Raw genomic sequence first — 15,591 nt, 5'->3', positions numbered from 1 at the left:
ACAAACTCCCTAATAAAAGATATCTGCATTCTACACACCATGTTTATATTATGCACCATTTTAAGGGTGAAGAAAAGCTTCACAAGGGTTTAGTCAATTCAAAGGATATACAATAATATCCTAAGAATGATGACTTATACGTAGGAAAGCTGTATAAACTGAGTGGTCATCTTCAATGGACTGTAACAAGTCCTGATAATGCAAACACTGACTCCAAAGGCACCTTTCATGGCACTGAACTTCACAATCTAAGTATTATTTTTCTGTCCAATTCAAAATGATCTGGTTGTCTTCACTATTGATTCCACACTACAATGTTAGAATGCTTTATAACAAACAAACAACAACAACAACAAAAGAAATGATAGTTTTACAATTTCAAACTGGAGGAAAAACCACAGCAATGAAACCTGAGTAAACGCTAGTTTGTGGTTTTTCGAGAAACACCCTTTGCGAATACATTAGTCAAATTCCTCCACAGCACTCAAGCTGCAGTTTATAGTTCCATAAACAAGAACACACTAAAACACAGAATCAAAGTACTAGGAAGAAATGCAGATTTAAATAAAACTTCATCAGCCCTAAGACGTAGGTTAAGATGGTGAACACAGAACACATTTCATCCAAAAAACACCATTCCAACAATCCTATAAAGTGATATAACTTAAGCATCGATGAGAACAGCTTCTCATCAGCAGCTTAGAGCCTGCAAAGCCAGTCATTTTCCAAATGATCAGAAGGCCTTGGGACATGTCACACAACTACACTGTCATCAGAATTCTCATGTAGCTTGGCGCTCCGTGGGCAGTCCAAAGACAAAAGGAAATCCAAGTGCACTTCATAATTAAGACCCCTTGAAGTTTCAATGCCTAAAATGTGAAGTAATTCCCTATCATATAACAGTCTGCCTGGTTATAATTTAGTAGATTTTTACTTTTAGAACTTTATTTTAACTTTGGAAAATTAGTGGTAGAACATATGGTTTAAGAAAAATTATATGGCTGTACTTAAATTCACATAAAACAGCATTTTTACAACCATCTTGAAATTTAATCCTTTATATAGGTTAACAAAATGCATCACAAGAAAAACTAAACACTGGGTTTAATAAAAGCAGTATTTTGAAAATGGAACAGTGAAAATTTTTCAATTTTTTTACAAATGGTCACTTCAGGGTCAATTCACCACACCAAAATAACAGTTGCTAAGATACATTGTGCTCAACAAGCCACTGCTCTGCACTACAGTATAGTATCTGAAAGCAATCCTAAGGTCAAGATTTAAAACCATTTTACGGGACAAGACTTTGTGTTTTATAGCCACCTCAAGAGGTATTTTTCCTTCCCCCAACAAAGCTTAATTATAAGATTGACTAATCTTTTTCCTTGTCATATCTTCAGTTCAAAACACTATTATCACTGGTAATATGGTCTGTATCTTGTCTGATCTGGATGATGTGGTCCAGGTAGTGGGGTTTGAGAAGGCGGGCCCTGCATTCGTGGAGGTGGTGGTGGACCTCTTGGTGCAGGCCATATACCAGGACTCATTCCTCCTGGTTGTGTAAATGGAGGGCTCAGAGTTCCTTGATCTTCAGTAAACTGGGGTAAAGAGTTAGGGTTGTAATGGTGAGGAGGGGGTGCAGTTACAGGTGGACCACCATGCTGAGGTGGGGGGGGTCCTGGAGGAGGATGATTCATATAAGGTGGCATCTGAGCAATAATATGTCCAGGGGGAGGGGTTATTGGTGGTGGAGCAGAGGTCATTGGTGGAGGTGGAGCTTGGCTATACACCAAGTGAGGAGTACCTGCGGCCTGGGGAGGATGTGGCATTGGATGGCTTATTGGTGGTGGAGGAGGTGGGGGTGGTGCATAATGTTGCTGTGGAGGCATAATATGATGAGGGTGCGATACCACTGGTTGGCCCTGATATTCAGGATGATGGTGAGCAGGCGCTGGGGCAGGAGGTGGTGGTTCTCTAGCACCTGAACTTGAGTCATCCTGAATAGGGACAGTTATTAAATTGCTGTGTTTTCTTGTTGAAATACGAAAGGTTTCCTGACTGACCGAACGAGGTGGAGGTGGAGCCATGGACAATTCCGCCGGAGGAGCACGGATATCCTCGTGTGGCTGACTGTAGTGCTCATGTGGCACATGCTGCAGAGGAGGTGGCGGCATCATGATGTGCTGCTTGGGAGGAATATGGCTCATATGGTGCTTGTCCGGCGGCATTATGAAACGATCGGGGATCTCGGCTGGAGGAGGGGCAATAGGAGGATGAACATTCTCAAGTGAAGCACGGGTAACAGGCTTCCCAGCTCTCATATGGCGATGGTTGATATGAGCTTGTAAGTCTCTCTGAGACAGATACGTTCTCTTGCAACCTTGAACAATGCTACACATGAAGAGAGAGCCTCGTGTACACTGCTCAATCCGCTGCACAGGATCACTACAGCTAGACAGGAAGGGGAAAAGTTGATTAAAAACAGAATACAGATAAGCACATTTATTTTACACTTTCTGGTTACTTTAAAAATGCTACGTATCTGCAAAATTAAAAAAAATATTTAATTACTGTTAGTGAACCCTTAATGTTGCCTATTTGTCTCACATACTAATCATTAGCATCTCTACCAACCTGAGAATATTTTTACCTCTGAACTCTGAATTGTACCTTTTATTTCTCGGCGGGGTGGTAGTGCACATGCCTTTAATCCTATTACTTGAGAGGCAGAGACAGGCGGATCTCTGCTAGTTCGAGGCCAGTCTGGTCTACAGAGCAAGTTCCAGACAGCTAAGGCCATTACACAGAGAAACCCTGTCTCAATAAACCAAAAAAGAGAGACCTTTTATTTCTCAAAACTTAGAGTGCATTAAATTTCTATAACTATATGATCTGTATCCAAGAATGGTAAGGGAGGTGTCATTCACAAGCACGGAATTCAGAGTTCTGTTGTCTCCTGCCCACCCTCACTGTGGGGCAAGTGCTTTTGACGCTAGTGTGCTGCTCATTTGGGGACAGTTTGTACATCCTTGCTTTTCCACCATCTAATTCACAGTATACTCAGAAACATCTCCATGTTAAATAGGTTGAAATCTTGACTACTGGATGATGCTTAAAAGCAGTAGTATGTACTACTTTTACTAATTCTGGTTGCTAACTTTACTTCCTGAATTGGATCTGAACAGGTTTCTCTCTAGACAGCTAAGGACTATATAAGTGAGGTGCAAAGTGGAAAACATCTAGTTATCTAAAAACTACATTTTGCTTTTAAATATTTAATATTAATTAGAACATCTATGAAAAGAATCTTTTACATTCACTACATGTATATTTCATCACATTTTAGTGCTTTATCTTATTTAAGACTTTTATCTATTATGTCTGTCTGCATGTATGCCTGTAGGCCAGAAGAGGGCACCAGATCTCATCACAGATGGTTGAGCACCACCATGTGAACTCGGAGCAATCTCTACAGCCTAGTCCTTCATCTTAGTGGAACAAGAACATTTGCTATGCAATAATGAATGTACACTGCGTTGGGAAATAGGAATTAGAGAAAACACCCAACAAAGGCTATAATACATACTTCCAATTTCATATTCTTCTGAATTATAATTCTATAGAACTATTCTTTTAATGTAGTATATATTTTATAATCTGTAACTTGAAAACCCCGTTGAAACATGCCAAGAAAATCAGGTGTCATTGGGTCATAACAAATCACCCCTTTATTTCCTTATGATGTCCATTTCCTACACCATAAAGGGGAAATCTTCCCTTATAGTTGTTTGTACCTTTGTTAGCAACCAGTACTACTGCCTGGAATACATTCAAGTACAGGTTTAGAGAGAAGTTGGGAAGCTATGAGCTAAACCAAGGAAGTTTCAATCTGTTTTTCTCAAGGCTTCCTTATCAGGGGGTTCTAAATTAATATAAATTCCATACAGCCATCCCAAAATAAACTTGATGTATCATGGTGTCTACCACTCAAGACATACCTGTTTTATATATAGTAACAATTTATACAGGCACAGTGTTTAATATATGCCAGATTCTGCCGTTCCACCTATCTATCTATCTATCTATCTATCTATCTATCTATCTATCCATCCATCCATCCATCCATCCATCCATCCATCCATCCATCCTCATTTCATCTTAAAAATAACCCACCCAGGGAGCTTACAGACATAAAACCCAGCTTATGTCACATAGATATAAATAGCAAAACAGGGACTTGAACTCAAGAATTCTAATCCTGGGGCCAGTGAGACAGCTCAGCAGGGAAGTGCTTGTTATGCAGGCTGCTAATCCAAGCTCTATCCCTAGAACATCCATAACACTGGAGCAGAGCGCTGACTCCACAAGCCTGCTAATCCAAGTTCTATCCCCAGAGCATCCGTAACACTGGAGAAGAGAAGAGCGCTGACTCCACAAGGCTGCCTTCTGACCCTTACACACATTATTCACATACAATTAGTATTTTAAAAAAATATTCATTCTAATTTTGGAAAGAGAGTGTTCTCAATCACCAACCATACTATATTTGCTTCTGTGCCCCATTCAGACAAACAAAAACAATGGTTCTAGTTTCCAACACTGTTCCTATGGTGCCGAAGAGATTCCATCATTTTACCTTCTCTGAATAACTAACTCAGAGGTTTGCTTCACCTTGCAGAGAAGGCTAACACCAACTCAGCCAGCACATTTGCATCCTTGTCTATTTAAACCATCACTACCATTAGATAAATATAAAGATGACCATATCTTACCCTGGACACATTTTATCTCCCTTTTTTTCATGTAAAATAGCACAGTCATAGCAAAAGACATGCTTGCATGGAATCTGTAGACAAAAATACCATAGTTAGGCATCCTAGACCAATTTAAAATATTTCAATAATAGTACAAAGATCTACAGACAGAAGGCACACAGGAACTATTTAAATACAGTCAATACTTTTGACTGTATACCAATAGCAGCTAACAATTATTTATTTATTTTTTTACTTGATTTTTTTCCAAGGCAGGATTTTTCTTTATGTAGCCCCAGCTGTCCTCAAACTCACAGGCCAGCCTGCCTCTGCCTCCTGGGTGCCGGAATTAATGGTATGCACCACTGCCCGGCTTAATCACAAGTTTTTGAAAATTTATATAAAAACATATAAAATATATAGTTATTCTTTACTGTTTTGGAATAGTTTCAGGAGAAACACAGTAAGATAAAACACATTTAGTGTTCTTCAGGAGCTTCTAACATGCAGGGTCTCTATTCAGTATTAATGGATTCACCTATCTGAAAATAGAAGCTACTATTCTAAATACATAAATTTATGTATATCTGCTAATGCTCACCTGTACCTCAGGTTGGCCTTAAGCTGTGAGGCACCTGGGGCAGGCCTTGATCTTATGATCCTTCTGCCTCAGTCTTCAGAGTGTTAGGATTATGGGATTATCCTACCTTGCCTGGCACCTGCTTCTATTTTCAGATAGGTGAATCCATCAATACTGAATAGAGACCCTGCAAGTTAGAAGCTCCTGAAGAACACTAAATGTGTTTTACTGTGTTTCTCCGGAAACTATTCCAAAATAGTAAAGAATAACTATATTAAATTCATAGTATTATAAAACTTCTCTTAGCTTTTTTGCTATATATTATGCTTCAAAATTATTTATAAAAAATAGTAAGTTGTATTTCTGAATCCTACCTCTACACAAATGCATTCTGTATTTGTACTTACCATTCTCCCATAGACTTTAATAGGCAATCCACATTTGTCACAGAAATGAACTGGTGTATCATCCTTTTCACCTAAGATGTTTATCTGTTGAAATGATAATTAAAATTTCCTCTTTAAGCAATTCTGAAAATTGTACTTATCAATTCACAGAAAAATGGTTAGGATTTTGTAACAGTTGTTACTACAAACAGAAATAAAAGCTGCTTAGTGTAAACCCGTTTGCTTATTCTCCTTAAATAGTGACTCTTGATTTTACTTGGTTTACTGAAAATTACCTCAAATTATTTTTGGAGATGTAGAATGAAGCAAGTGGACTTACGTGTGCTAAAAGTTAGACAGGCATACTAAAAATTCATACTGATACTTAATGCTTAAATTTTCATTTTTAATCATACCTTAAAATCCCAAAAAAGGTGTCCTGGAAATCTTCGCTGACTTCCAAAGTGTTCACCCCCTTTACAGTCATACCGTTGCTCTTCATTATAATCAAATCCTTCTAAGAGAAAAAAAAAGTTACATTTTCTAACTTCAAATTTCATTTTTAAAGTGTATTTACATGCCAAAATAGATCTATTTGCTGAAAAATGTTACTGATGACTTTCAGAGATCTAAGTACATGATTATCAAAACTAGTTTAAAATGCCAGCTGATCTTGGTGATCATCTAGTCCATTTCTAGTACTTAACAAAGGACAATATGCAGTGGATATACAAATCACCATTATAATTACAGGCTGAGTGACAGGGCCAGGACCAGACCTACAAGAGTCTCTTAGTCAATGCTCTTCTCAACTCCACACACTATCCCTACTACAAAACCTCACCAATTCCCATCATCATGCTTACTGTACAAATTTTAAACACACTATCATCTATTCTCAACCACCTACAAAAGTAGCATCCAGTTACAAGTGACTGATTTGATTGCCACAGTATATTATCAATTCTACAGCCTTTTCATGACTTCCCTCTCAAAGTGAGCATGGTTTCGGATACAGCAAATGAATACATTTGATCCTTTTAGCTAAAGCCTCTCCCTAGTCACAGGAGGCAAAATACCAGTAACCACTCATTTAGAGCATATATAATTCTCATGTAACAGAACACTATGAAGACCAAATGGGCTGAGTATCTCCAGTCTAATCAAAAAGTTGATGGTAAGCCTCTCATCTCAAGCAAAACACAAAACCAATGAACAGTCTGATGGGAAGTGCAGGTAGAACCCAATTGCCTAAGTAAAGCTAAGAATACTACTGGACGGTGATAGCACACACTTTAATCCCAGCACTTATGAGGCCGAGGCAGGTGCATCTCTGAGATCAAAGCTAGCCTGATCTACAGAGCAAGTTCCAGGCTACGCATGGCTACACAGAGAAATCCTGTTTCATAAAACCAACCAAACAAACAAAAGATAAAAAATATCTCTCTATGGTGACAAGGTTCTCTTGACTCCTTTTGGCCCTAGAACTGGTAAACAGAGTGGTCAAAGCATACACATTTTGTGCACAGCTATTAATGGGTATACACAGATACACAAAGAAAGTCAAGCCAGTTTTTAAGGCCAATAGCACCGCCCACCTCCCTGCAACAGGATTTCCTTGTATAGCCTTGGCTGTCCTGGAACTCACTCTGTAGACCAGACTGGTCCCGAATTCAGAGATCCACCTGCCTCTGCCTCCCAAGAGCTGGTATTAAAGGTGTGCGCCACAACCACCATCACCCCAAGCTGCACACTTTTTTGTTTTGTTTTGTTTTTCAAGACAAGGTTTCTCTGTAGCTTTGGAGCCTGTACTGGAACTAGCTCTGGTAGACTAAGCTGGCCTTGAACTCACAGAGATCCGCTTGCCTCTGCCTCCCCACCGCTGGGATTAAAAGTGTGCACTACCACCTCCTGGCTTGAACTACACTTTTTAATTAATCCCAAAAAACTACATAGTTCAAAGTGAAAGTGATAATTGAGTGCCCTTAAACTCTTATACGACCTATTTAAACTTCATAAAAACTGGAAATCATTAAAAGTCAAGCTAAGGAAAATCAACATGTCAAACCCAAAAAATTACTGAGGTCTAGGGAAAACGTGGCATACATGACTACTTTTCGGAGAGGCACAAACTATTTTCTTCGGCTTTCAATCTATTCAATTCTGCCATGATAGTGGAAAAGCAGCCACGAGCAATACTCACCTGAATAGTAACTTTTTTGTTTTTTTAAAGGAACCAAATTTGACCTGTATGCCAGTTTGCTGACTTCTAATAAATGGGAAGACAGGAAAGTGAAACAGCAAACTCTAGTTAACTTACTACCTAGAAGGTTCAAGTTCTTTACAGTAATATTTTATACACAAAATTTAAAAGATAAATGAACTACACAGACATTTAACACTGCCACTTTTACAAAGAACTCAGAAGCTAAGAGAAAGGCACCAGTCACAACAGATGGCAGAACTCAGACAAGCGGCGGCTAGTACTATGAAAAGACACCCATACACTTAAGTTTCTGTCACAGCACTCAGAAGGCTGAGGCAGCAAGACTGCTCAAATTCAAGGATGAAGACCTTGCCTCAAAAAACTGTTTAAGTTAATAAGAAATAGTGATGTGTGTGTGTAAACCAACAAACTCCAAACTCCTTCTGAGGATTAATTTAGCAGGATCTGATGAATTCTAAAATGTACAAATCAAGTCTTTAAAATTTTTATTTGTTGTATACATGATATGAAAGATGGGCTTGCACATGTGACACAGTGTGCCAGTGGAAGTCAGAAAACAACTTCTGGACGTCAGTTCTCACCTTCCTCTTTTATTCACCAGGCTTATTTGGCAATTGCCCTCGTCCACTAATCTCGCCATCCCCCAAGTCAAGTTTTTAATGTTTGTACTACAACAGTTACAGCAAAACAAATTACTAGAAAAAAGTAAAACCACCTGAGACTAATTAATATGCTTGAGACAGCGTCTGGTATCCAACTATAGTCCTTTGGCCTCAGCTGGCATGAGCCACACCTGGCAACCCCCACCCCACCCCACCCCACCTTTTATTTTTGTTTTTTTTTCTAGACAAAATTTCTTCTATGTAGCCCTCACTATTCTGGAACTCACTGTATATTCCAGGCTGACCTCAAACTCAAGAGACCCGCCTGCCTCTGCCTCCCAATTGCTAGGATTAAAGGTGTGCGTTATCATCATCCAGCTTAATTAAAAGGTTAGAAAATAAAGTGTAAGGTTAAAATTTAGAATAGGTTTAATAAAAATAAAACCAAGAGGACTAACTGGCGCACTCAGATAAAATACAACGGTTAAACGTCTTAAACAAGTTACCTTCATCACCTGGTGGGGCCTTTGCAGGCATCCTGCTAATAGTCCTTTGAGTTCGAGCTGCAGGTTTCACTTTGTTGGCTTGTTTGGAGATGAGTTTTATGGGAATTCTTCTGCGAACATCAAGACCACCCAAGGATCCAGAACTATTAGTGCCTTGTAACTCATTGTCTATATGAATGGAAGAGAGGGAATTGTAATTTCTTTTCCTTTTCCTTTTAAAAACTGTTCTACAAGTATAAATAATAAAGTGAAAATCTTGGCTCTGCTTTTAAATACCAGACTGACTTAAGTGTAACTGCTAATATTCTTCATCTGGGATAAGCCTTTAAAGTAATGCTTTTGGGTACCCTTTTTTTGAGAAACAGAACCCTTTCAGAACTTGATAAAAGTTACAGATTCTTTATCTCTTTCTACAACTTTGAACAATAAAAACTCCCATATAATTCCATAGTAGTTTACAGAAACATAAACCTTTTAAAAATGTAAGGAGGAGCTGGAGAGATGGTTGGTGCAGCAATTAAGAGCACTAGCTGCTCTTCCAGAGTACCCAGGTTCAATTCCTAGCACCCACATATAGCTCATAACTGCCTGTAACTCCAGTTTTAGGAGATCTGACACCCTCATACCAATGTATGTAAAATAAGATTAAATAAATTATTAAAAATAAAATAAAATGCAAAGAAAGAAACCTCACAAATTGTAATAGATTTTTAAATATAAAGGAGAAAAAAAAACCAAAATTGTCTCTACATATGTGTCTAATTATTAAACATGCAAAGTAGCCACTCAGGAAACCTAGTAAATTTACAGAAAGACAAACAATAAAATTGGAAATCCAATACTCAATCGATATCTGACATGTATTAAGTTTTAATTTTGTGTAAGAGTGTGCGCACGCCAGTGCAATGGAGCCACAGTGGACATGTGCAGGTCAGAAGGCAACTGTGGGGTGAGTTCTCTCCTGCCACATGAGGCCCAGATGCTGAACTCCAGTTCTCATCAGTTAGCAGGTCTTTCTTTACCTGCTAAGCCAGTTTGTTGGCCTATGTGTTGGCTTTAAAGAGGTAATTATTCCTTTAAGCATAACATTTTTTTTTCTAAAAAGTATTCAAGGCATTTACAAAAATTATACCATTTAATAAAAACCACATTATTTGTATTATAACATTTCTAGAGATATAACAGATATCCTTAGTTAAAAAGTCAACACTGCAATAAAAAACTGTGATTCAGACTTAGGTCTCAACAACTGACACTTTCTAGTCTTTTTTTTTTTTTTCACTTTCTAGTCTTTAAAAATCTTATCTATGGAATAAAAAAGAATTCTTGTCCATGAACAATAGGTACATTATTTCACAGAACTGACTCATAAAGCCTTACTTTTTTAAGTACGTAAAGATATATACGTAACATAAAATATCAATTTTACCCTAAGACAAAAAGGGAAATGCTTAAAAATAGGAAATGCAAATATAACTTTAAAATTGTAATGTTTCGCTGGGCGGTGGTGGTGCACGCCTTTAATCCCAGCACTGGGGGGGGGGGGGGGGGACAGAGACAGGCGGATCTCTGTGAGTTCAAGGTCGGCCAGGCTGTGGTGGCGCCGTTAATCCCAGCACTCAGGAGGCAGAGGCAGGCGGATCTCCGTGAGTTCGAGGCCAGCCTGGTCTACAAGAGCTAGTTCCAGGACAGGCTCCAAAGCCACAGAGAAACCCTGTCTCGAAAAACAAAAAAATAAAAAATAAAATAAAATTGTAATGTTTCAAACACAAATTAATGGACAGAGTTCCTGCAAGAATTACAATCATGACTTATAGCCAAATGTCCACATTAAATTTGGTAAAGCCAAATATACTTCAAAATGGTCTCAATGATAAGACATCTGTCTACTTTTTAACCCTTTCAACAGCAAACTTCTCTTAGGATGTTTTTCACAGAGAGGGGATTACATGATTAGCTACAATCCTGAATAAAATAAACCTAATTTGATCCACCCTCAACACTGCACTAAAAGTCTGCAAATGTAGCTCATCAGTCTTCACTGCATTTGCTCATCCACACAGAAGTATCTACCAGCTATAGAGATATGACAGATGACCTTTTCCCTTGATAAAAACCAACCGGTTGCCCTTCAGATATCAAAAGGATTCTTAGTGGTGTTACCTTCATGAATGCAAATAACACACTTTATCTGCAACTTCCAAGCACCTCACACAAGCTCTCCATCCTCTGAACAGTCCTAGCCCTTTTATAAAATTCTTATTTATTTTATTTCATGTGCATTTGTGTTTGCCTGCATGTATGTCTGTGTGAAGGTGTCATATCCTCCAGAAATTAGAAGAGCGGCCATCTGGGTGCTGGGAACTGAACCCGGGTCCTCTGGAAGAGCAGCCAGTGCTCTTAAACACAGAACCATCACTCCAGCCCAGAGCCTGCTGCTTCTCTTTTTCTGAAACAGGGTTTCTCTATGTAGCCCGGGAAGTCCTGGAACTCGCTTCATACACCCTGCTGTTTCTTGAAGCTACGAGTTGCTTCAGAGATTTCAAGTGACAACATTCTGGGGTTTGTTTGGGGCCTTTTTAAAATTAAGAATAAAAACGTAGCATGCATAGTAGCAAAACACGATAATAAAGAAATACCTGGTTATTACATAAGGAATAAAAATAATTGGCCATTTAATGTGAATCTACCTTTAAATGTAGTAACACTTTATTATATAGTTTCAAAAACACTGGTTGCTCTTCCAAAGCATCTGGGTTTGACTCTCAGCACCCAGCATGGCAGCTTACAACTGTAACTGTCTGTAACTCTAATTCCAGGGGATCTGACCCTCACACAGACACAAGTGCAAGCAAAATCAGTGACCATAAGAAAAAAGGGAAAAAAGAAAAGGTTTAAAAAAAAAAAAAAAAGAGTCAAGGTATTGGCAGAACCTGTCTAGGTACTGAAGATCCTGGGTCCAGGTCCCTAGCATCCACCTCCCAATAAAGAGTTTAACAGTATTTTACAAAATTTGTGTCACATTTACCTAAGTGCCAATTAACACTTATAATGACCAGAGAATGCAGGGAGGGTCTTATCGGTCTGTGACCTGGGAGCGTGGGGAAAGAAAGGGCTGTCCTTGGAGAAGCTTCAGGAGCATCACATCACCTCTCTCTGCTTCCCTCCACCCCAGAGGGCCTTGGGCTTGCCCTCCTCGCTCTGTGCTCTCTGGGGCTCTCAGCCCACTGCTGACACTTCTACAATACAGAGAAACACTAAATAAAGCAATATTAATTTGCTGAGAGACAGGCATCTGTAATACTTTTTTTCTGGCAAAATTCCATTTCAATACTTCCATTTACAAGACCTCTTGATCCTTTGACATTAAAATCATTATTCTGAAAAGCATATTCAGTCAATAAATCATCAGTTAACTAGCTAATAGGAATTTGATTTGCCAAAGACACTGTGATTCAAATAGTTTTCAAATTTGTATTTAAGGTCTTTTCAAAGTCTGAGTCATCTGTTTAGTTTGATTATTTTTCCCTCAAAATGTACAGCTATTAATAATGAAGCATTAAGGTGACTGCCTCATAAGTAATTTAAAACCTAGAAACACTATTGTTGAGCAGAAAGAGTGGCTGTCCAGAAACTCAATTTTTTTAATTCTAGCTAGCTCATTAGTGACCTTTCATGTTAGAATGGCTTTTATCTACCAAGGCAACCTTTTATTAATAACTTAGAAAGTGGGATATTTTACACATGCAGGACCAAGATGCTCTAGTGAGGAACTCAGTTTTTCTCATTTCTCTCACATACACTCAACAAACCAATCCATTAGCAGCTGTTTTATTCTCCACCAAAATATTTACTGCAATTGCCCGTTGTCTGTGCCCTGTCCCAACTTTTCCCCCCACAGCGTTGCTGGGGACTGAACTCAGACTCTGTGCTAGCTAGGTAAGGCTCTATCACTGTGCTACACTTTCACTAAACTGAGCCTCTCTCTGGGCCACCTAAATGATTTACTCCTGTTCTTCCTCTCCTACACCATTCTCTATAGAAGAGTTGGGGTTATTTTTAAAATATTATACGCCTAATTTTATTCAGTTGCTTTATAGCCACTTAAAATTAAAACTGTTTACCATGATTCTCAAATTCTTGAACAAGGTGACGTGTTTTCCTTCTCTTCTCAACTTAGGGCTCTTGCTAACTAAACCACAGACATCGGTCTTCTCTACATCTTCTTACCATTCCAAAAACACTTTTGCCTGGCACTCTCTGAAATTTCTACACCTGTTTTCTTCAAGTCCTCACCACAATCTATAAGCGGATTTTACAAAAGAAAAAACTGCCCGCCCCTTTTGATAGAACGTAAACTTGAAGACAAGGACACCCCACCATTCTATCTCCAAGCCTACAACTGTCTGCATGCAATTATGTAATTAAGCAATAATTTGAAGACTGAGGGCATCTCCGTCAATTCTTAAAGAAAGAGCCTTTTCCTCCTGCTTGTCTGTATGTCTGAAGCGCTCAAAGCTAAGTGCACTCTTTCAATAACTAAGAACAAGAAAACGAAGCCAGCCGAAACAAAGTCTGAAGCCACTATTACTTGGAATATGAGATGGAAATGTCTTGATCTTAAAATTTTTGTATTATGTCCCCAAAAGAAGCGAAAAGGACCACGGTCGAAGGGCGAGGCATACTTTGGGTTTAGAAAAGATGCTCCGCTTATAACTTCGAAAACCGTATCCGACTTTTCTTCTCTAACCTCTAGTCTGTGAAAACCTAAAGAGACAATAACCACGGGGGGTGACCACTGCAGCAGCTACCCGAAGCTGGGGGGCAGCAGGAAGTCTACAACCCACTCTCGCCTAGCGTCTGGACGGTTCTCCAGTTCCGAAAGTGGAATCCACCCGCCTATTTCCCCAGCACAAAGTGCAGAGCAACCGGAATAAAGAGAGGAATGGGACAAAAAAAGAACCGGCACTCTCCCGTTCCCAACAAGCCTGCGCGGCGCAGTGTCCGGAAGGCGAGCTCAGCAGCACCGCAGAGGCAGTGCTGCCGGTTTCGAGGATGGAGGTACCGCTCCGAAGAGTAGGCCGAGGAGCAGCGGGCCAGCCCGGGACCGGGTCTGTGAGCTGGCTTCCTCTCCGTCACGTCCCGGCGCAGTGAGGCGAGAGTACCCCTTGCACCCCGTCCCACACAAGCCAAGGGGGCACGAAACCAGGACCCCCGCTGCCTCCGCCTCCTTACCAGTGTGATCCATGATTCGGCTCGCAGGGCACAGTGGGAACGGAAGTGAGTCGCTCCGGAGTCGCAGCAAGCGCGTGCGCTCTACCTTCCGGAGCCCTGAGGCGGAAGTGCGCTCGGGTACCGCTGGCATAGGCTTCCCTCCCTCTCCTCCGCCACCCGACTCCGGTGAGGGATTCAGGCATAGCCAGAACTGAGGCAGAAAGAGTGGGAACGCGAGGGCTTCGGTGTCGAGACTGCTAATGCTCCCTGAAGGAGGCAGCCATCAGCTGTATGAAGTACAGCTATTGCAGTTGGGAAGCAAAAAGTACCACAGGGAAGCGCGGCGGGCAGGTAAGCCGCCTGCCCACCCCTTAGGCGCGAGGCCTTCTGGGATTTGTAGTCCGCTCACGCCGGCCGGCCGAGAGCGCAGGCTCAAGCCGTTGGGCTGGTCCCACCCCAGCAGGCGGAGTAACGGTTTGGAATGCCCCCCGGATCCGCCGCCGGGCAGGAGAAAGTGTAAATAGGCGCGCGCTCCGTAGGCGCCCGAGGGAAACTGAGAGCTGCGGCCCTCGGCCAGGGAGGAAGGCTAGGTCCTCATTGTCTAATCATGCTTTGTCCTGACGAGCCCCAGCACCCGCTCGGCACGCGCGTTTTTCCCCCCGCTCCTGCCAAAGTTTCTCAGGTGAAACGCGTGTGCAGTGATGACTACCACTCGCTTTCAAGAACAACGGCAGGCACGGCGAATCCCCGCTAAAACTGGAGGGAGTATCAGGAGATCTCGGTCCGACGGGGATGGGGTGAAGGAAGGAAGATGGGGACCGAAGGATCAGGGTGGGGGAAGGGGCACGTTAAGGTTTGGCGGGAAGGGAGAAGTGAGAGAGAGCAGGCCGCGACGAGGAAGAGAGAGTTACCACAACAGGCGGTACCTAGTTCCAGTTCTTGGTCCCTTGGGTCTGTGGTTGCTGTTTTCATCTTGCTCAGCCAAAATAAAAGAAAGTGTCAGCGGCGATTGCGGAGGACCTTCTGAGCCTTCCCACCCCGCAGACTTGGTTCGTTTAGGTCTTCTACCTTCTCCAGCTCTTTACACTTGAAGCTCTCAGATGAGGAGAAAGGAGCACAATTAGTGGAAAACATCAGCCCAGGAGTCAAGGGATTTGGGCTCTATGGTCGTCCCTTGGTGACGACATCGTTACCTTGGGTTGTTCACGCTTTCAGTGCCAGAGTTCCTAGTTCAATAAAACATTATTATATTGACCTCTTTTTTTAAAAAAATGTTTTCACGGTACTCAATTCCAAATAAAGTATGTGTAGGAATGTGTCCT

General features: G+C 40.9%; 1 protein-coding gene across 4 annotated transcripts; it reads right to left on the bottom strand.

The window, feature by feature from the left end:
* Positions 1-1,042: 1,042 nt before the first annotated feature.
* Positions 1,043-14,606, bottom strand: Cbll1 (Cbl proto-oncogene like 1). 4 transcript variants are annotated; one of them, XM_050122302.1, is made up of 6 exons: positions 14,291-14,606; positions 9,056-9,223; positions 6,137-6,237; positions 5,742-5,825; positions 4,773-4,846; positions 1,043-2,451 (listed from the first exon to the last, which is right to left on the bottom strand). In XM_050122302.1, exons 1-6 carry the CDS (start codon positions 14,418-14,420, stop codon positions 1,416-1,418), a joined length of 1,593 nt encoding a protein of 530 aa, XP_049978259.1. In that variant the 5' UTR covers positions 14,421-14,606; the 3' UTR covers positions 1,043-1,415. The 4 variants fall into 4 exon arrangements, with proteins under 4 accessions (XP_049978259.1, XP_049978260.1, XP_049978261.1 ...); XM_050122303.1 differs by having other exon boundaries at positions 6,137-6,234; XM_050122304.1 differs by having other exon boundaries at positions 9,065-9,223.
* Between the last annotated feature and the right edge of the window lie 985 nt (positions 14,607-15,591).

This window comes from Alexandromys fortis, unplaced genomic scaffold, assembly GCF_014885135.2.
Source record: "Alexandromys fortis isolate MF-2015 unplaced genomic scaffold, M_Fortis_MF-2015_v1.1 scaffold_201, whole genome shotgun sequence".
NCBI classification, from domain to species: Eukaryota; Metazoa; Chordata; class Mammalia; order Rodentia; family Cricetidae; genus Alexandromys; species Alexandromys fortis.
This window is presented reverse-complemented; position numbering and strand designations above follow the sequence as displayed.

Excerpts from the sequence above, each read along its gene's own strand:
- Cbll1 (XM_050122302.1), bottom strand. The coding sequence starts at position 14,420 with ATGCCAGCGGTACCCGAGCGCACTTCCGCCTCAGGGCTCCGGAAGGTA. Across the intron at positions 9,224-14,290 it reads CCGAATCATGGATCACACTG|ACAATGAGTTACAAGGCACT; the intron begins GTAAGGAGGCGG and ends CCATTCATATAG. Across the intron at positions 2,452-4,772 it reads GGAGATAAAATGTGTCCAGG|CTGTAGTGATCCTGTGCAGC; the intron begins GTAAGATATGGT and ends CTTCCTGTCTAG.